General features: G+C 39.2%; 3 protein-coding genes and 1 long non-coding RNA gene across 4 annotated transcripts in view; 2 read left to right on the plus strand and 2 right to left on the minus strand.

Annotated features, from left to right (window-relative positions):
- Positions 1-21,460, plus strand: part of LOC145447823 (uncharacterized) — a 245,308-nt gene that overhangs the window by 160,739 nt on the left and 63,109 nt on the right. The gene's annotated exons all lie outside the window — the stretch shown is intronic.
- LOC145447847 (uncharacterized) overlaps positions 1-21,460 on the plus strand; it is a 287,550-nt gene that overhangs the window by 112,519 nt on the left and 153,571 nt on the right. The gene's annotated exons all lie outside the window — the stretch shown is intronic.
- LOC145447828 (uncharacterized) overlaps positions 1-21,460 on the minus strand; it is a 119,096-nt gene that overhangs the window by 68,832 nt on the left and 28,804 nt on the right. The window lies entirely within an intron of this gene.
- LOC145448763 (uncharacterized) lies at positions 638-9,697 on the minus strand. The gene is made up of 4 exons (XM_080327221.1): positions 4,421-9,697; positions 4,317-4,362; positions 1,451-1,619; positions 638-1,385 (listed from the first exon to the last, which is right to left on the minus strand). The coding sequence occupies exons 1-4, from the start codon at positions 5,639-5,641 to the stop codon at positions 1,247-1,249; spliced, it is 1,575 nt and encodes a 524-aa protein (XP_080183347.1). The 5' UTR covers positions 5,642-9,697; the 3' UTR covers positions 638-1,246.

The following is a 21,460-nucleotide window of genomic DNA, read 5'->3' on the forward strand; positions in this document are numbered from 1 at the left end:
TAAATTAGGTTATCAACTATTTTGTAAATTTAGAGGCTTCGCAGACCCACGGTTGAGAACCACTGAACTAGAGATTGTAAAAGTGATTGGTGTTGCTACTCAAGTAGCACAAGTAACGCCATGTATTTTCTAGTCAATTAACAGTATAAGTAGTGATTTCTAAGACATGTGAAAACTACTTCAAGTGGCAGAAATATCTAAGCATATTTGGTCGGGGGAGGGTGGTTGCATACTTTCGACAGTTCGTCGGAGGATGGCTACATACGAAATTGCAACATGTACACTGTAAAAAAAAAACGCGATTTACCGCGAAATGTTTGGAAGCACGGTAGCCAGACATTTCGCGGTAATGTAACATTACCGTCAGCCAATGTAAATCAAACTTACAACAATCCTGTAATCTCACTTTACACGTCAGACTGTAATATTACAGATACCTCACGTAGATCCTGCCTACATGCTTGCTGGTACATTTGCAAACTGGAACTGTAAATAACCACTTATTGGGCAGTTCTACAAGCTGTCGATGTAACGCATGATTACCTGCTGGGATGTAAATTAACCGACATCCACATGTATCGCGAAGCAACGTGATGTCCAAAAATCGAAAAAAATTCTTGACACTCCCAAAACGACATTGGAAAATACAACTGCATTTATTCATGCTGGAAGATGAAATTATTACTCACCATCGTAGGTTAGTAATCTATAACGAAATCACCCTTCTCAAGGCTGGATAAGAACAAATAACAACGAAAGCACTAAGTTACAGTACAAAAGCGCATATTCATTAGGGCTGTTAAAAAGCAACTTCTTTTTCAAATTTTACTGGCTAATTGATAAAATTGTGAAGTTAGCTAAAAGTCGCTGTAAATAAAATTTGGCTTAATGCAGTCTGTTTAAGTGAGGCTATTATAGAAGAAAACTTTTGATTCAACATGAAAAAAGTATTTCAAATTGTATACTTGCTGCACCATGGAATTCTCTGGGAAGACAGTGCATAAGAAATATGGCCGCATCCGTGGAAGTAAAAGTTATAGGATTAGATAAAAAATACCATGTACAGTGGGAAATTATCATATTATTAAACTCTGATGTAAAGCATTTTTAGCCACCCTCCCAATTTTATCAAAATATTTTTAAACAACCCTAATATTCATGCAGCAAGGGAAAAGAACCCTTATTCACACCGATATTCAAATCATATTGCAACTAGCTAGATCTTATTTCCAAAACTTCACAGCATTCATTTCAGGGAATCTTTCCAAAATTGGAAACGGTCCAATAACCCGATGACAGCTATTGGTATTCCCTCAATGCTATTTTTCTTTTTCTTCGCTCTCCCTCGTTTGAAGCCACTAGACGCCTTGATCCCAGCAACTTGACTGCAAAACATTGATAAATTCAAGATTTATGTCCAATTGGAGCGAAGAAATAAGTTAAATCATACCTTTCCAAGAATTGCAGCGTTAAGGAGAGATTGTCTGGGTACGCTATATTAAAGATATAGTAGCTTGCAAACAAAACGGTCAGCGCTTCCAGCGGTGACGAAATCCCCTCCATTACCAGGCTTTTGTCCACACTTAGTGAAAAGTTTGTTGCTTGCAGAATCGGCTCACCTTGAAACAGAATACTTACAGACAGTGCCAAATAAAATGATAAATTAAATTTAGTGAGTTTTCTAAATCCTTCAGTGAGAGAAGGAAAGTCATTGTACATGAATAGGGGTGTTAAAAAAACTTTTTTTCAAATTTCATCGGCTTAGTTGTCAAATAGTCAGGTTACCTAAACAAACGACCAGTAGATGCCGAGGTCAGTCAAATTGAAATTTCGGACATTTTTAAAATAATAGTATTTACACCAGAGGTCTCAAACTCAAATGTGCTTGCGGCCAATTTCCTAGTTTTTGATGACGCCGTGGGCCGCAGCATCAAAAATAGGGATATTCAATGTAAAATTTCCAAGAAGGCCATATTTGACGGGACCTTGCAGACAGGCACACCACGAACATAGTGGAAATGTGAATCGAATTATTTTTATGTTTGTGCCTGGCATCATTTTTTTAATTAATGAGTTATAGACATCATGCGACAGGATGCATCATGACATCGTAAAACTGTCGTAATAAAATATTGTAGCTAGTGGACCTTTGACGTGCCACAATTCATGTAGAATTATTGAAAATCTACTGACGATTGATCTGATATTAGATCATTTGAGCAGTGTAGCCTAATCCTGGTGTTGACACAGCCACGATCAATGTTCTCTCGAAGCTGCGCACATGCGCAGCACTGTCACGGTCACTTCGCACAGAGAATCTAAGTTGCGCACTTTTTTAGTCGTTACGCACTGTTGTCCAAGGGTCTGCACAGTTAGTTGGTGAGTGTGCGAAGACTCGTCATAAATTAGAGGGAACATTGGTCGTGATAAGTATCAGCTATTGTTACTGTCATTGATAAAGTCAAATTAAATCAGCGTTTGATTTTGCCTTTGATTATTATTATATCAATAACAACTTAAACATAATCATTATTGAGCCATAGAAATAGCATTGCTTCTTAACCTTTTGAGCAATTGTACCCCTTGTGCTTCCAATAACATTTATTATAGCCCCTGTCCATTTTCAACAAAATCTCTTTTGGTACCGTACCTATATTAAAATCAGAAAGCCCATCCACATGAAATGGCGCCTAGCGCGAAAACTATTTTCTAGTTGAATAAATTGGCCAAGATAATATTCCATTACATAGAGGCCTAATTGCATAATGCATCTTGTGCACCCTGATGTGGTGCCCCGTACCTCGATGGGGTCTACGGATCCTGGTTAAGAACCCCTGGAATAGGAATTCATTGGTGTTACAGCTGTAGAGCGTACTACTACCTTACTCGCCACCGATAATAAAATGGACAAAGAGAACAAACAACTATACGTCATAGGGGTCACAGAATACCAATGGTTGCCATACTGACCTGATTAGATAGCTCTATACCCTACGCAACGCAAGCTACGACCTTTTGATATATTGCTACTCCCCATGACAGTTTCATAGATCATTGCGTCCTTAGGATTACCAAGTCACCGACCCGAGTCGCAAGTCCTTCTCTGATTTTCACGTTTGACCCGACTCAACTCGAGTCATTTTTATTTAATCCCCAGTAAATCTGAAATCGAGTAATTCTACGAGAAGGCCGCACCAAACCAAATCACAATTTTCAGTTACGAATCATCAACTGGTAATGTTTTATTATCATGAACTAGAAATGTGACGTAACAGCTGATATTCTACCGCATGGTAGCTTTTAGAAGTGATGTGATAGTGAAGTTCTTCGAGATTTCAGTGATTTTTATAGTACTTTTAGCGTGAACTTCAAGTTTTTATATCTAAAAAAAGATATATGGTACTTGAATATATTGTTGAATACTTGAAATTCTAAAATGCCGTCGCGGGCCGCACAAAATGCTCTCAGGGGCCGCGTTTGAGACCTCTGATTTACGGTGACAAATCTCGTCACACCGACATGACCTAAACTCATGTTCCAGGTATGCCTGAATTGGTAGGAATGTCTTTTCCACTTGTTTTGATCTTGACAAAGACCTATGGTGTGGAGTACGGATGAAAACATCGCCAGTAAACGACAAAAAGATATGACATGGATTAGCTGGAAATTAGTCCACTTCATTGAAACAGCCACGTTAAAAGGATGGTGAGATAATTTTCAAATAGAGTACTTGACGCACTGAAATTAACGACAACGAAAAGTGAAATCTAATCTACTCCATTCGCAATGTCATATCTTTTTTTCGTTTACTGGCGATCTATTCATCCAAACTCCACCATAGGCCCTTGTCAATATTAAAACAAGTGGATAAGACATCCCTTTATTTCAAAAATGACCGAAATTTCAATGTGACTGACCTTGGCATCTACTGGTTGGAATTGAGTCAAATTTGATGTGCAACATTTTGTTTTAGGTAACCTGACGATTTGACAACTAAGCCGATGAAATTTGAAAAAAAAGGTTTATTGAACACCCCTATACATGAATCCTTAACTAATTGTACAATAATTTCTATAGGTTCTACATATGAAGTGACGATAAATAGTCGATCATCAACGACATGAGTAATTAGCTGGAAGTATGATATTAGTAAACCCGTAAGTAGCATCTGACCGTTGGATTAATCATAGCTTTATTCCAACGAAAGATACGGATGGCAAAAAGTCAACCCTGGCATAATGACATCTCAATCACAGCAAGAAAACGACAACTAATGCACCAAGTTATTCAATAGATGATAAATTTGAAGAACTTACCATTCGTAATTATACAAGGAGTTGGTGGTGTGTCATCAAAAACATTCTGTAATTGATCAATATACATTAGAATTGATTAATCTTAGAAACCAGATCATTCTTACTTTTTTATATAAACTTCCAACATCTTCCTTAAAATACATGATTATAAGGAGAATGAGACCAAGGATGTTTGGGTCTGGATTCTGCTCTGATTTCTTGACATTCAGCATCTCCACACATAGTCGGCGGATTGCTATGTTTTTTGATTGAAGTGATTGTAAGAAACACACCATCTCCAAGGCATCCTTCATATAATTGAATCTGAAGTCCTCGAGAGGATGGCCATCCACCAAGTCGTTGTAATGACAGCAATATCCGGAATACGTGAAAAGCATTGGCCAATTGCGTTGTATTTCGCACACGCTAACGCCCGAATTGATTATTCTACGCAAATTGGCGAATACCTCAGATAATTTTGAGGATGTAACACTTGTTGCAACATTGCTTGTCTCTTGGAAGTGTGTAAGCATTTCTAATCTTACACTCTCAAGTTCCTCCTCAGGCTTTGTAAGAGGTGGATTGAACCTCTTACATCCGTGGTCTTCTTTGTTTATCAGGCCATCACGTACTGAAATTGATCTATTGACGTTACGCACTCTTTGCTCCAATTGGCATAAAAGACCATAATAGTCGGACTCCGAGTTTGCTGCACTACCAAAAGGAATAGTTCGCAGTGATTTTGGGAATAGCGAAACCATTTTCTTGGCAATTGGCTTCAAGTTACCCCTTGATGGATTTGAGTTTTGCTCCATGATGGCCTCGGTAACAATGCGGACGAAAGCTTGTCTCTCAGCAGGACTTGGTCTCCTTGTTCCGAGCCAACTTTTCATGCTCAAGGGAATCCTGCTCCATGGAAATTGAAAATCTCGAGCTGATTCTTCATCAGTTTCTAGGTCTGTAGTAGAGCTGTCATTGTCATAACTGTGGTTGCTTATACACTCACTAGTGGAGGAATCGTCGACGGAGACATTTTCCAATGGTTGGGAAGTTATGCAATTCTTGATATGTTTTATAAATTTCTTTCTCTTCACAAGAGGCAGGATGTCACCGATATCATCTGGATCGATAAAATCGAGGTCACGAATGGTCTCCGCCCCACTTTCGATAATAAATTGCAACAATTTTTCCTCTTGATCTCTTGTCGCGGATATTTCACAGGACCTGATGATATCCAAAAAGGACTGCAAATCAATAGTGTTATACGACATAATTTTTGGTAGCAGAGAATCTACACCATCAAGTACACAACTCTCTGTAACAGACTGGTTAAATATAGACATCATTTGAGATAGCGGCAACCAAAAATTGAAATGGGTTGATAGTAAAACAAAAATATTGACATATTCACATTCATGAGTTTAAAATTGCAGGAATGAACATCTTTCAATTTTGATCATGTCATCAAAATCTTCCCAATATCCATAAGCATCAGAAAGGTGATTCATTCATCCGGAGGGAAATGCTTGATAACTACAAAGCCCCTATAATTATGTAACGGAGTCGTATCAATCATATCATTCGCTCGCAGCATGCGTAGGGGAGAGGGACACTCTTTCAACTGGTAGACTCCCATGTTTACTAGTTTTCTACCCAAGACAGGTTGTGTAATGAAAAAAAGAGTATTCACACGTGCCACAACAATTATGACAATTCTCTGGAATAGCAGATCAAAGGATACCTGATTGCCGTCTATGAGAAACATTGACTGGTCATAAACGGTGCCAAATTGCTGTACTTTTTTCAGGCACGTACAGTTATGTGGATTCAAATCATAAGATTCCAAGATATGTCGAATCTCCTCACCACAGGAAGCAAATGGCAGAATGTCATTATCGGAAAATGTCAAATCAGTTTTCAAATAATTGGAAACTGATATGTATGAAAAATTCAGTTGATGCCTATACGACAAGCTTTGGCAGAGATTTTTGAAATTTTTGGAGTTTCTTGCGCACTTTTTAAAATATCCATGTTTACTTTCAAATCTCATCGTCCACGCCCGAATTAATGGGCCCAGTTGCCTGATCATGTCACCGTAGTGCAAGAGAAAATGATGCTTGGGACGCAGATTTACATCAAATAACCGCTTTCTACCCCAGAGATATTCATTCACACAAACCTCAAGCCAGCAGATTTGCCCCTGAGTAATGGCAGGAGCACAAACAAGTGCCACAATGTCACGTAACAGCAACAATAAATGCCAAATTGGATGATCTGAGTTGACGACATAATCCCATACCAGGAGTGGAAAGACGCGCAACAGGGTCCAGTTTTGTACAGCATGTCCCGACAATTTCGCAGACTTTTTTGATATCAGAGTTGGTTTATCACATTTGTCTGTTCCCAAATAATTGAAATTAGAAATGCACTCATTCAAAACATCGAGAGTAAACCAATGCATATTCTGAAGGGAATCAATTATCAACTTCATATCATAGGCCACTATTCCTTCAAACAAATCGTGACCCAGGCATGGCGGGAGGCCATAGTCGCACACATGAAAGGAGGTCAGACTATTGAAAATAGAATCAAACTTGATCCCCATAACAGAATTTTGTGAAGAATCCGCTTTGACAGATGCAACAGCATCATTATATGTTTCCTCAGTTCGTGGTTCACCAATTGTTAATTCATTTTCTAAAAAGGCATGCCTAGTTACCAAACAGTAACGACAGAAGTAATTACTACTGAAACTTTCTAAAAAACCGCCAATAGCGTGAGAACCAAGGTTATCTCCGATAATGGAAAAAAGCTTACATTTCAGCGTATTTCCATCAATATCCAAACCCACATTTTCTAATTCTGTCAAGTCATTCACCAACCTGTGAAAAACAACACGTTGACCGAATTTTTTCAACCATTTTTCTTCAAGTAGCATGATCAGAAAAATGGAATCAACATTGGATCTATGTTCGGGTGGCAGATTTCCAAGAATGCCATACACACCAACCAATTTATGCTTTCCTTTACTTGATCCGATAGGATTGCATGGTTCAAATGCATCTTGGAATAACAATAATTGCAAGTCGTTATCGTCAAAACAGGCACTCTTAAATCGCAGACCGTCTTTAATATCATGCAAAACCGTTGCTGGGAATGGTCTATTGTCCTGTGATAGGGCATTTTTTACTGAACTATCATTTAAAATTGTATGCAAAGTCTTCCGGATTGGTACATAATACGCCGTACATTGTCTTCTGCCAGATTGACCTAGTACCAAGGGTACGGGTGCCACCAAGTTGAATTCCGCAGAGTAATACTGACGACGCCGGTAAGCGGAAGACAAGAGACCCGTGTCCTGGAAGCACTTGATTTTGTTGCGGTTCACAATATCAATAATAGAACGTTGTGTTTCCAATGGGATAGATGAATTCCTCAAAGCACCATACAGCGATTCTTCAATATTAGTGAATGAGATATCTAAGCATGTAGAAAACTTGTCCACTAGATATTGAATAGCCGAATTTGCAACAAGATGTGAGCTTTCCAAACCTAGCAGAGTATGCGCTATGGACCATACAAGCAAATCGTCTTCACACAGGTGTGCTGGCGGAGCAGGAAATTCATAGTCAACCTGTAAATGGTTGCTGCCTGTTGCGACAGTTTCTTCGCTGGATATTCTCGGCAATACTTGCTGGTTTGTGATTGAACTGCCATGACTTGGAGAGCCATGATGTCTGGCTAAATGGCAGGTAAACGAAGATACAATACTGTATTTCACACAACAATCCAGGTGCGGGCACTCCACTTTGACACCATCTTTCAAGTGTTTCTTCAAATGACTTACAAGTGCGGAGTAACTCTCACAAATTTCTTCGCAACCTTCTTTTTTACATTGCATGTTTATGTCAGAAGCAGAATACAGTTTGTGACTCCGTTCGTACACGACTCGATGCTTCCGTGCATAGTGAGATTTCAATGATCCAAAACTGCTGTAGGAAGCATGACAGTTGCTTTGTTGGCACTTGAAAAGACATTTCCTCATGCCAATATGCAACCGCATATGGCGCAGATATTGATCTCTGATACTCTTTTTAATTGGGAAGCTACATATGTCACACAATTCCATTTTTATTCCAAACCAATATATGTCTAAAAGATCTGTCAATTGAGAAGTGTATCAAATAATCATGGTGAGTTGGTTTGTGGTAGTTGGCCTAGTAATAAATAGGGTAGGTCTAGCTATATCTACAAGACACCTTTATAGGTCCAGGACAAATTGCAAAACTAAATACGAAGAAGTTATATCCATGGCCACCGAGCTGCATTCACAGGCAGACTACAAGGCAGTCATTACAATCTAAAAAAAAAATTTGAAATTCATCAACGATAGTTAATTTTAATGGGTATTTTCATTACATATTTCCATATGTAGGTTATCACTTGCTCATAAATAAGCAATAAAAATATTTCACAAACAGATTTGTTTTCAAATATGGAGCACACAATCAACACAGTAGCTGACCAAAGAAAAACAGAGAAACTTCTCCTTTTTCTGAAATACATCCAAATGGCGTGTCGGCAATTAGCCTACACTCTATTGGCAAAAATGAACTTACTATGAAGGACTTGATTGAATGACCAACTATAACCAGCAATCAAGTTGCAAAACTCTTAAAACATGTATGTATTACTAGTAATAAGTCTTTAAATGTCATGAATAGGTCTTTAAATGTCATGAATAGGCATATAACAGTGCTTCATAACCTTTTCAGCCTGGCACACTAGACAATTTCTAAACATTTTGCAGCAAATGCACTTTGCTACAAAACAGTTCATTCACAAAAATGTTCATGTGTTAATCACAATGAAAGAGTCTGATTATACGAAATGATCATAACTGAAACCTATGTCCATTTAGCTGTAGGCCAATTCTTGACTTTCAATATTTATACCAAAATTCCCAAAAGACAGTTTGGGAATCATAACTAGGCCTATTCTGATGATGAAGTGGGCGCGGAAATGATCCAAAAATATCATCACTCACTACTGCTAGGATTATTAACAGCTTAGAGCCAACCATCGATATATCAAACAGACGATGAAGATATTTTCTACGATGATATTCGTATAATGTGTCACGGTTTATCCTTTTACATACATTCATTCAATCCATGCGGGCATACACTGTACATCCAACATTTCCGAAGTACAATTATTTGTTAGTAGCCTACCTCCCACACATGCAATATCGTGTAACGTACAACTGCAAAAAATCACGTCAGTTGTTGGGAAAATATACAGTATAGGATCCGATATCGGTACAATGGAAATAGAATCGACCGGCCCTTGCAATCTATCGTAAATTTTTCAAAGTTATTACTTTGCCTTATATTGAGATATTGTACCTTATGCGGCGAGTCTCCTATTACCAGTTCTTGTAATCTTTGAGGATGATGTCAACTTTCTTCATGATAAGATTAACGTCTCCTGCGCTCAAAGCTCACCACAGTCTACAATATCGAAGGCAGTAAAGGCACGTCAAATTCGATCTGTTGAGACTCCTATTAATCGGCGATATTCATCCGCTTAACCTACGCCACCAATAATATCTACTGGTTGCATTATAATGTGTCAGTTAGGTTATTTTACAATATGGAAAGATGAACTATACATATTTCCCTTTCTTTTTCGTGTAATATTCGATAAACTTAGATTTGCGCCATGTATTGTTCACTACTTACTTACCTAACGAGCAGCCCGTGTCTATGATGTCACAGTGGTGTTTTGGTTGTTTACTGTTCAGTGTTCAGTCAACGGTGTCAGACCAACCCGTATCGTCGTAACATTAGTAATACAATCTGCTTCATCTAGTCGATAGACTCAACTCACGCAGATCGTTATAAGTTTACGAAAGCATGCGTTACAGCGCAAATATTGGCAATATTTCCATTAGGTATATCTGGTTATAAGCAGCCCTCCTCTACGCCGTCATTTACTGCATCTTTCGACTTCTCGCGTGCGTATGGGCTTGCCAAAGCGGATTATTGATTTTGCTCTAGATTTTACGGTGAATTTCATTCCTCCGTCGCTACCTTACCTATTCACGCAGACACGGGTCCTAGCTAGGGATGGGCACAATGATTCGAGTACTCGAATCTGAATCGAGTATTAATTTTAATGATTCGAGTCGAGTAGTAGAAGATGAATTTTTCGAGTACTGAAATTATACGCTCCTCACCACTGAAAGTTAATTTACTAACGAGAATTATAATTTTGATACTATTTCCAATTGAGAAAGCCTTCAAACCTTGATTGGCCGTGTCGCAGCATACGAGACATAGTACAAAGCTACGAGCGTGACTGGAAATAACACATTTCCGAAGTCATGATCATCCCACAGCATTGTCAAGAAGTACAATGAAATCGGTATGGTCGAAAAAATACCGAAGAATCTTTGATGTGACGGATAACTGACATTATGTTATTTGTTGTGGCATAAAAGGTACATATTTGAGGCTTTGACATAGCACATTCTGCTGTGACGTCAGCAGCATAATGAGTGATACTCGACTCGACTCGAAGCGTAAGACGTGATTCAGAATCGAATCACCCAGGTACTCGATTTTGCCCAGCCCTAGTCCTAGCACTGCAGCATGGTAAGCAATGGTTTTGCTCGTCAGTGCCTGCAAGGGTGGGTATATGGAAATACAGCCAGCGCGAATTGCAACCGCCAGGCCAGTAATGTCGCAACATGAACTTCGCTGCCAGTCAGTAATTTGTTGTACTGTACTATACCAATATCGGGTCCGTATAACCTACCCCTGTTTCGCGAACGAGGTTAAACCAGGTCGAATCACCATATGGGAATGATATAGTAACATTCAATTGCAGGTATACCCTGGCTACAAGGATTCAAAAGCTAATCAATGTTACAAGCAGCATGGTAAACTGCAATAACGAGAAACTTTTTGTTGTTTTCGAAGAAATTCTGGTAAATTGACGTTACAGCTATATTTAGTTAATATTACATACCAAAATGTTAAATTACATGCTACGCCCAGTTATCGGCTGCCACTGGATATTCGTTGTAAAATTTACAGAGATATCTTTGTAGATCTACCAGATTTTTTACAGTGTATCTTCTCGGCTAACGCAAAATGTTTATAATAACACAATACCCATGCATTGTTGGAATATTCGAAAATATATTACGTTACCGTGCTTTAGGGGCTGTTAAGGCTACTATATTTAAGAAATCATATGCAGTCAACATAGTCGCGGAGCGGAGCGTTGTTTGGAATACATTCGCGTTAAAATGAATAACTGGGTGCAGTACCAAATTCAAAGTGGGCAGATATCTCCATGACATTCCCAGTTGATTTACTATAGTCACACAAAGCACTAAAACAAAACCCAATACATTTTATTTCCCGTATTGCCAATCACAGATGGGGATTCGGATTGTGTACATCTGATTCGTACGTAGCACAGGGTATGAGCCCGACCGCGATGGCTGTTATAACAACCTTGACAACGAATATACCAGCACATGCAAATAATATATATATATGGGATTGAAGCGCAAAATATTTCCAATAGTAAAATCTCAACAAGCAACCAGCGACCGAACTTTGATCTCTTACCAGGACCGTAACTGCCGCATCCCAAATCGTCCAATTGGGGGTCCGAGCTCGAAGGAGGCCCTAAATTAGTCGGTGAATGAACATAAATTATTTATACATCTCTTATTGACAATTTATGCATCTCTTTTCAATTTCTTTCGCGCTGGACGGGATTTCATGTGGCCAAATTTTTGATTATTGAGTACCCTTCCCTCACGAAAAAAGCATGATTTATTGAAAATAAAAATTGGCACTTCTACCATTACCACGCCGCGATGCACAAAAACATAGGACGTATTTTTCAATATAGCAATCTGAAAAGTGTGCCAATAGATCGCCTGAGAGAAATCCTTTGCCGAAAAGGGTTGCCCTTATGTTGACCGTGAACTTCGAAATAAATATAAGCCTATCTAATTGTCCATAGCTGCCTAAATGGCTCGTGTCTAATTATTCTATCGTGGCAATCTGAACCCCACAGGTGAATTATTTAGGAAAATCTTGCTAATCTGCAATTTCTGCGATTCATAACCTTCAGTGTGTTATCAGGTGCTGTAACATTGAATTATTGAATTCATTCATTTTTGTTACTAATTCATTCATTTTTGTTACTGACACTACTATTCTTCATTCGTTGTTTTAGACTTTTTGTTTCATTGAAATTTCAAAGAAAGCCTTTCTTCTTGAGTCGATATTCTACAATAACCTAGTAGGTCGAAGCTTCAGAAAGCATATTGCTATCGGTCAATATACGAGAACAAATCAGTTGTTCAAGTCTTTCTCTTCTTGAAGAAGTTTCTCAGTTGTTACATATATTCTCGAAAGGGTCTATCTGGCTCACATATAGCTTGACCTGTAGAGTTGGTCAATGGTCAGTAACGAGGTACTGCTGTTTTGGAGTGCGCAGCTAGATTTTACTTACATCAGGGGTGTCAAACTCGACTCTGGTCGAGGGCTGGTTTCAAACCTGCAGAGCACTCGTGGGCCAGACATGATTGATTGAGACACGGTAAGTCAGGGACCATAGGTTCTATCTTGCTCTCTTTATCATTTTTTATATCACGATAGAGAGGGCGCGAAAGTTTTGACTGTCATGAAGAAGGGCGCGTCGTAAAAAGTTTGAGGACCAGTGGCTCACAGAGAACATTGCTCGGAAGGTGTTTTAGACCACTGGTTCTCAACCTTTTTCACCTCGCGGACCGGTGAAATTTCAAAAAATAGCTGGTGGACCGGTGGACCTTCAAAAATTGAAATCAACCAAAAATTTATAAACTATGCAACCGTTTATTTGCAAGTATGGTCTTCGAGAGACCTGAGCGAAGTGCGGCCCGCGAAAAGTTGATTGGAATTCAACACATAAAGCCTACTTTTTACTGTTATTGCGTACACTAACGCCAAAGGCTGTGCACACTGAACCTGCAATTCGTTTACTCTCGCGCCTGCTCATCGTGGCGAAATAGCGTAGTGGTATAATCCATGACTGCAACACCAATGGGATGTGGGTTCGAGTCCGACCGAGGTCAACTCCAGAATTCGTACTCACGTGTTGGAGGTTTATCTAGGCTCCTCCTCACCATATCATCTGTCTAAGTTGTGTACGACTGTACGTCTTATCAAAACCTAGCAGTGGGCGGTGCTTCAAGTCGGCAGCTACGGAATAAAAACGATGAAAATTGGCCTGGTGTAAATGACCGTAGTAGTCTACACACACCATTAATACCTCAAAAACAAACAAACAAACGAAGCCTGTTGATTAATATGCAGCGATTACGCAGCCTACATACCTCGGATGCGTAATCCAGAATCAAAATAATGTCAATGTAGCAAATTAAGCCGTAACAGTTATTGTCACCAGAAGTCACCAAACCTTCCTTATCACCATTCTCATATCCCGAATCGGAATTACACGGTCTGTGCTTAATATTCATAAATGAAGTCAATCAGTGGCGTGAATACTATGTGTCTTCATCACCAGAGATGGGCGGATTCCATATTTTGGGAATCCGTATCCGTCCTGATCCGACAGTCAAATAGCATTTCGGAGTCCGACAGTTGAGCAACAAAATTAGGATCCGAAAAAATCCTGCTATTGCTTTAGTGCTATTTCACATTAATTATAGCCTGCAAAACAGATATGAACATTATAATCAACAAATTAGTATCAAGTACATTATAATCAACAAATTAGTATCAAGTAATGCCTTACAAGGGTTGATTTATATCACATTTCGAATCAACAATGTTAGGTACGGTATGTATCTTGAATATAAATACGAGTAGTAGGAACTAGGCAGGGGAAATGAGCTAAAAAACTGTGAGAACAGAAAAAGCAATATTAGTTGCTTTACGGAGAGAGTAAACATAGTAACCCAGGCATGCCATGATGCCAACAACAAAATCAGATATTGTGCATTGTGACTTGGCCAAGACAACTAGGCCTATAGTACTACTGAAGAATGGAACTAAATTTTCACAGAACAGACATGTATCAAACAAATTGAATGAATCAATCAAAATGATCACTTGATAGAGCAGCAATGAATAGGAAATATATATAATATTATATACGGTAATCAGCATATTGATGTGCACAATCAATCATAGAGTACCGGTGGTACTTCAGTTCTAGTGTGTTTCCGAAATCATAAACATGACCAATTGACCATGCCAGCATATATTCATACATTACCACACCACACAATCATTCCAAATGACATCAGAAATCAGAACCACCAGCATTCTGCAACAATACCGATACCTCGCTTTTCTGTCATCCTGACAACTGATATCAAGTACCCTAATGGCTGATGAACATGAAGTACAAGAATCAATATCGGAGGAACAACTTAATTCCAACAAACACTTCTGCAGCTCGCTCGCTGGAGCCTGCCTTCGTCCTCATCTCATCCAGCAGCAATCTCATCATTGCAGAAACTTTACTTATGTTGCTTACTCATTTCAACGCCGTGACCGGTATCAGCGGTTTCAACGTTGTCATTTATTGTCGGAACCAACCTGGGCTTGATCCATAGCAATGAATGCATTTAACTACGGAAATAATATCGAAGCAGCTTTTTTCATTGAATATATATCACCCAATATTTGTTATGAATATCAAATCCTGTTTAAATCCGGCTCATATGGCAATTTCAGAATCCGGCTCCGATCCGGCCACAGTAAAATTCATTAAAATCCTGCTCCGGCTCCGGCTCCTGAACCGGACTGTGGCCATCTCTGTTCATCACCCATAAAGGACGAGCGGGCATGTCATAAATAAATAGGAAGCCCAAAGTTTAAATTCAAAGAAGTTTTGTACAGCCAAATATTTGCTTACTGGAGTCGGGGGTAAACCCGTTATTTAGTAGTTGATGCGGAGCGGGTTGTCGCGTTTAAGAAGCATAATTGAAGTTGGTCTTATGCAGGGTCGCGATTTTTTGGTGACTCGAGTCATTTTCTTAAAAATCAAAAATGACTCGACTCATTAATTCGACTTGTACTCGAGTTATTTCCCATGACTCGGACCAAGTCAAATGACTCGAGACTGCACTGTTAGAAAAATCCGTAAATTTACACCTTTTTAAGCAGTAAACGAGTTTACATACGTGGACGTAAGGAAATTTACTGTTCTTTACGCTGTATTCAATTACGGACATGAGATCATAACTCGATTCACGGAAGCAATCCGTAAATTATTTCATTTGTCACATGTATGTGTTGGCATTTCTTGTGGTCAAGAAGGAGAGATTTTGATAAAATTGTAATTCCATATACAGTAGGGTTACACAAACGCGTAGAGTGCTACGATCTTGCCAGTGCGGTTTTAGCAGGGCGTGTCAGAGATTGCTGAAAATCAGCATATTGAAAATAGGCATTTAATAGAAATAGGAATTCAATATCGCAACAATCAATAGGTTCATATTGACATAATTTCTGTAGGCCAGCCGTTCCAACACCAAGTAGGCTTCAGAATAGAATGTAATGTGGGACATCGATTTTAAGGCTTATCGTCATTTTCAACTTTAATAACAACAGGAACTATTCAGGCGGGAACCCAGCGATAGTCCTTTTGCTCAAAATCTCTGGGGATTAGCGATGAAGATTGAGGTTAGGAATCACCAGGGTGGAAACAGCGGTTGTTTTCAGCAAATGGTTGCGTGTGTGACAGAAGGGTTGCTTTCCCAGAATAAGGAACTAAATGGAAGGTTGCTCGTGACGATTGGAGTATTCGCCAAGATTGATTGAAAAACAGAGAAGTTTTAGTTCACGCAGCTCAAGTATACCGTACCGCGAATTTAGTATTGGGCGTTTGTTAGCCTGGGCCCTGGGATTGAAACGAAACTCATGCTGGTGGCGCGGTATATTTGGTGGCATTCCACAAACAAACGGAAGCGGATTTGCGATGCCCTGTGAGAATATGTGGAATGAAACTCCGGTCATCATGGGCTGTTTTGTCACTTGAAAGGCCATATTGGATCTGGAATTACAGTTGAATGTCCATTTTGCAACGGTTTTAAAAGGTATGCTGTGGTTTCGTCGTTTTCGAGCCACGTTAACTGAAATCCTACCGTTATTGAACACCATCAGAATATGGTTCTGCTTACTATAGTACTGAAAATGCATTGAATAGTTCAATTGCAGACGACCGGATGCTTGATACCAATGCTGTGAAATGTAAACGGAGCTATGAATCGGGGAATTATTATATCGCCTGTGGTGTTCACATCGGCAGTCGTCACGATTCACTTGCGAGCCAGCTATATAATAGCTAGGTAGTGAAAAATGAACGGCGAAAGAATAAATCAAAGGACCAGAATATGAACAATTCAAGTGTTGATAAAATAAAAAAGAATGATGTGCAAGAATACGGCTACATTAATTGGTTGCCCCCTATACTACTGTAATAATCTGAAAGAATTGGAAATGGACCAGCAATGGCTGCTCGAAGAAATCAGGAAAACCGTACGAGACACTGGAAGAGTGAGATCATTGATGGCAACAACTTATCGGCTGAAGCGATCAATAATCAGTGAACGTGCGTCGGCATCCGCAATCAGGATTAAGTGGCTCATCCTGTTTGAAGATCAGTATATGGTTGCGCTTGCGCATTATTCCAAGCTTACTGGTGGGGTTGATGTAAAGGAACACACCATTCGCATGATGGACGGTAAATGCTGTCTCATTCAAAAGTAAGTATAAATAGCTATCCTTATATTTTGATATAGATAATGCTTAGTCACTTCATATCTCGATCGTGATTACATAGTCTGACGCCGAGAAAAGCTCCTCAAAATTAGCTGCGTTTCAATATTGAGTTGTGAATATTTGCAGACAACTGTCTTCACTTCACTGTTATATATTTTATAAAAGGTGCCCGTTCTTTTTGCAGGGTGTTGAAAAACGTGAAGTCACTGAAGGTTGTCACCACGATGGAAAAAATTTCGAAAATATGCGAAATGCTTCAATCACAATCATATACGACCACTACCCCGCAAACAATTTACGTATATGTTCGTTTTGTCACGTTACCAAAAAGGTAGCGAAACGGGGAAATTGGTGACGGATATTTCGTTGGTAGCTAATTCAAACTGTGAGGCTTGCGAATCATAAATTAATGATAATATTTCTTTGGGGGAGTGTAAATTAGCGCGCATGTCATCCGGAAGTGACATTACGGTGATAATCATGATTCGAGTCACAGCATCCTGGAATTAAGGCATCATGCAATATTTTTCCTGTAGACGATAAGTCATTCCATCTCATTCCATTGCAATTGTAGTATTCAGATCCAATTCACTGAATGCCAAATACGAAAATCCAACATGCTCACGCACGGCCCCGAGATCCACTGCATTACGTACCGCGGCTACCATCGTTGAAATTCTTCACTTTTCCGATTTCACGAGATGTTGCTGAGTGACGTAGGGCCTTTTACCCGCGCGAACAATTTTGGCGCGCAGGTTTGATGCCGCCAGACAAAGAGCGCGGTCTTACTACGGTGGCTTGCAGCAGTTGTGTCCGTGGGTTTGGTCTTAGTTGCGTTCAGGGTTTAATCGCAGTTATTGCTGCTCGAGCAACAATTTAGCTATAAAGTAATGCCGGAAAGTAAACGGTACATGCTACAGTAGTTTATATATTCTACGTATAAAACATAGTTCGGTTACTTATAAGTATAGACATTAATATACTGTCTCTCACATGAGCTGTATATAGGCACAGTACTGCAGGGAAGGTGAGCTGCTTGTGTCGTTTTGTATTCACATAGTTTAAGAAGGCCAATCTTCTTTGCAAACCTTAGTCTTTTCGACATAACAATGATTGTCAATATTTTCTAGTATTTCACTGTCGAGTTTTATTAAAATAGCTTAATTATTTGAATTGTGTGTCTATGAAAGTGCATTCGGTTTTTTTCAAGTACGGAGCAATATCTGTTGAAATGACAGCCAAAGGCAGGGATGTCCAGCCTGCTAGGCATTTTAACTCCAAGAAGTATTTTGAACTTTGAATCTTGACCTGATTAGAATCTACCAGTCAGCTTTTAGGGGCGCAGTAACAGTATACTCTGAGAGCTGTTATTCTCTCCGTGTTAGCCTGCGTGAGTGAAGACTGAAGAGGGAATTTTGCGCAATAATGTATCGAGACTAATGATTACACTACAAAAAAATTAAGACAAATTTTGTCTTACTGTCTCAAATAGATTTTCTACAAAAAAAGTCTTAAATACCAATTAGTCTTACCAAATACTTTCTGTCTCAAAAGTAAGACAACAATTGATCGAAAATAGTAGCAACGATTTGGAGGCATCCCTTTCAATGTTGAGCAAAGTGGAAGCATGAAAGAGAGCACAATATGTCTTATAAGATGCGCTTTATTGGTCTGATTTTTAAGACCGAATGATTGTGACAATTTTATATGGTCTTGAAAAGCTGAATCAGTCTCAATTTTAAGACCTCACTTCATCAGCAAGACTGAAATTGCTGAAAATCAGACCAAATCACCCTCTTATCTTACATTTGAGACCAAATTTGTCTAACTTTTTTTGTAGTGTAGGTGTGTGATTTCTTCGGTAATTGTAGCCTATTCATCTGTTCCACATTAATTCATGGGGTGTGCAAGGATGCCTCCTTATCCAAAAAGACATTATCATTGATTATTACCAATCAGTGTTCCTTTCAAACATGTCGAATTTATTGGTGATATCGATATTTAGTAGAAAGTGGATTTCTATTGATAACTCGTGAAGTCTTGATATGTACACAAATAGATACACCCAGTCTCTAACAGCCTCAATAATATTCTACCCTGTTGAATCAGCTACAGTTTAGTATGCCTAAATGTCGGAAAAGATGCCGTTTGGCTTACAAAAGGAGATGGACTGCTGCTACTAAATTACTGAAGCAGTCTTCAGCTAACAAAAACAATGACACTTCACAGTGTGAAGAGTATCAAGTATCATATAAGTGTTGATATTTATTCGGTGTTTCTGCAAATAACGATTCAAGTTCTATAAACCAACTGATATTGGCACTGTATTGTTCTTGATCATTTTTTGATGGTGGTATGAAATCACTTGTGTAAATTTTGGAATGAAACTGTTTTCTCCCAGCCCATAGATCAGGGGTACTGGACGTAGCCAGCCGAGGATAAGGGGGGGGGGGGATGTTTCGTCAACAAAGCATGTTCTGAATTCTACCTGATTTATGGGGCTAATTGTATGCTCAAATGCTTCTACTACAAGAATCAGATAACCTCGCCCGTGTTAACAACTCTATACGCATATGCATATCCCTGTTATATTAAAATATAACGCGAATGTTGTACTCTACGATTAATAGCATCCCGAGTATGTCTCTTCGTAGGCGCGCCTCAAATTACTGAGAGTGAGTTACGACATCGTCAACGCGCGCGCAGATCATATTTCAATTAACGCAACATTGGAAGATCTTATAATTTCGCATTCAGATAAGTAGCGGCCTCGCATAAGTTTCATCGTCGACGGTCTTTCTGCGAGCGCAAACGTGAGGTCGCATATTGGGCGACACTTTCTCTCGCAATTGCTGGGAATATAGTTCGACTCAATCTGGTTTATTAGGCGGTATTTTTTATCAGGAGGGGCTAACAATATTAAAAGAAAGAAATTGAGTGACAACACATTTACTTGAGATAAACGTAATGTTTTAGGTGCTCATTCTTGCAATAGCTCCTCAGTTGTTGTAAACATTTCATTATGTAGATAAATGCTTGAAATGACCATGTGTTGCTTTATCTACAGGTAGTGAGAGTCCACCATCTGGTAAATTTCATGCTGTCACTCCATTACATGCTGAGCCGGCTGTTCCTATCGTCACTCTGTCTGATTCAACTCCTTATGAGGGCTCTGACTCGGATAGTTGCCCAACATTGTCATTTGATGCTTCGCTATCCGTTGACATTGATGAATCTGAGACTCCAGAAGAAGACCTGCGTAATTGGGCAATTCAAAATCATGTGCCTCATGCTCATGTCACTTCGATGCTGAAAATTCGGAACAAACATGGTTTCGATACCCTCCCTTTAACGGCAGCTACACTTTTGAGAAGACCTGATCAAAGCAGTGTTATAAGGACTATAGAAACCAGATCATCTCTTGACTATGTATCAGACATGGGGTAATCGCGATTAGTAATCGTAATCGACTACGACGATTACAACATTTTCAAGTAATCGTAATCGTAATCGACTACTTCCCATATCTAATCGATTTTTTGGTGAAAGAACGATTACTTTTTATTCGTACAAGGACTATGAAATGAAATGAATATTCGTGAACAAGGAAGAGATGTTATAGTTATACCAATTACGTGATAGCACAAACGTCTTATTTTCAAATGCCATTGCTCATTATTACGTCAGAAGTAGCCTATCAGCTTTGCTAGTCATTGCGTAACAAGTATCCACAGTAAATAGATATTCGATGTACGTACATTAGTGTGATTGTAAGAACACCCGCCGTGCTGTTTATCAGCTTATCAACACGTTCCACACGCCACTGCAGCAGGATAATTATTCACCACTTGCCTAGTTTAAAATAGTAACTTGTGTATTGATGTTTCGTTATGCTTAGTTAGACGCAGTCTGACCGTTACTGATTGGCGAGCAGTAGGCCCATGTAGTACGTATGTACGACTGTACGTACACCGGACAAAGATTTGAAATTTTGTACTCGTCAAATAAAACGAAGCATTAAACATCAACAGCTACTGTTTAATATCATAACCGAGCCGTTTTTGCCGTTTTTCGTAACGGCCGCTTGCAGTACAGTATCTGTATTAAGTTGAAGGCAGAGTTTTATGCTCTCTTCATCTTATTCTCATATGACTCTACTTGAAACGGGTGCCAATCGTTATTTCACTATCCTTTACTCAACATAGGGACCTGCCGTCATAGCCATGGGCTTATATATCATGTTAGCGTGGGATATAGTTAGAATCAGAACCAAAACAGCAATTCGTCTCCCAGTCCAAACGTTGGTCTTTGGCCCCCATAGGGTGATATTTTCAAGTTGAA

This window comes from Botryllus schlosseri, chromosome 10 (genome assembly GCF_051294905.1).
Source record: "Botryllus schlosseri isolate E-star chromosome 10, Bs_hap1, whole genome shotgun sequence".
In the NCBI taxonomy this organism is placed as follows: domain Eukaryota; kingdom Metazoa; phylum Chordata; class Ascidiacea; order Stolidobranchia; family Styelidae; genus Botryllus; species Botryllus schlosseri.

Excerpts from the sequence above, each read along its gene's own strand:
- LOC145448763 (XM_080327221.1), bottom strand. The coding sequence starts at position 5,641 with ATGATGTCTATATTTAACCAGTCTGTTACAGAGAGTTGTGTACTTGAT. Across the intron at positions 1,620-4,316 it reads TCCTTGTATAATTACGAATG|GTGAGCCGATTCTGCAAGCA; the intron begins GTAAGTTCTTCA and ends TTCTGTTTCAAG. Across the intron at positions 1,386-1,450 it reads ACGCTGCAATTCTTGGAAAG|TCAAGTTGCTGGGATCAAGG; the intron begins GTATGATTTAAC and ends AATGTTTTGCAG.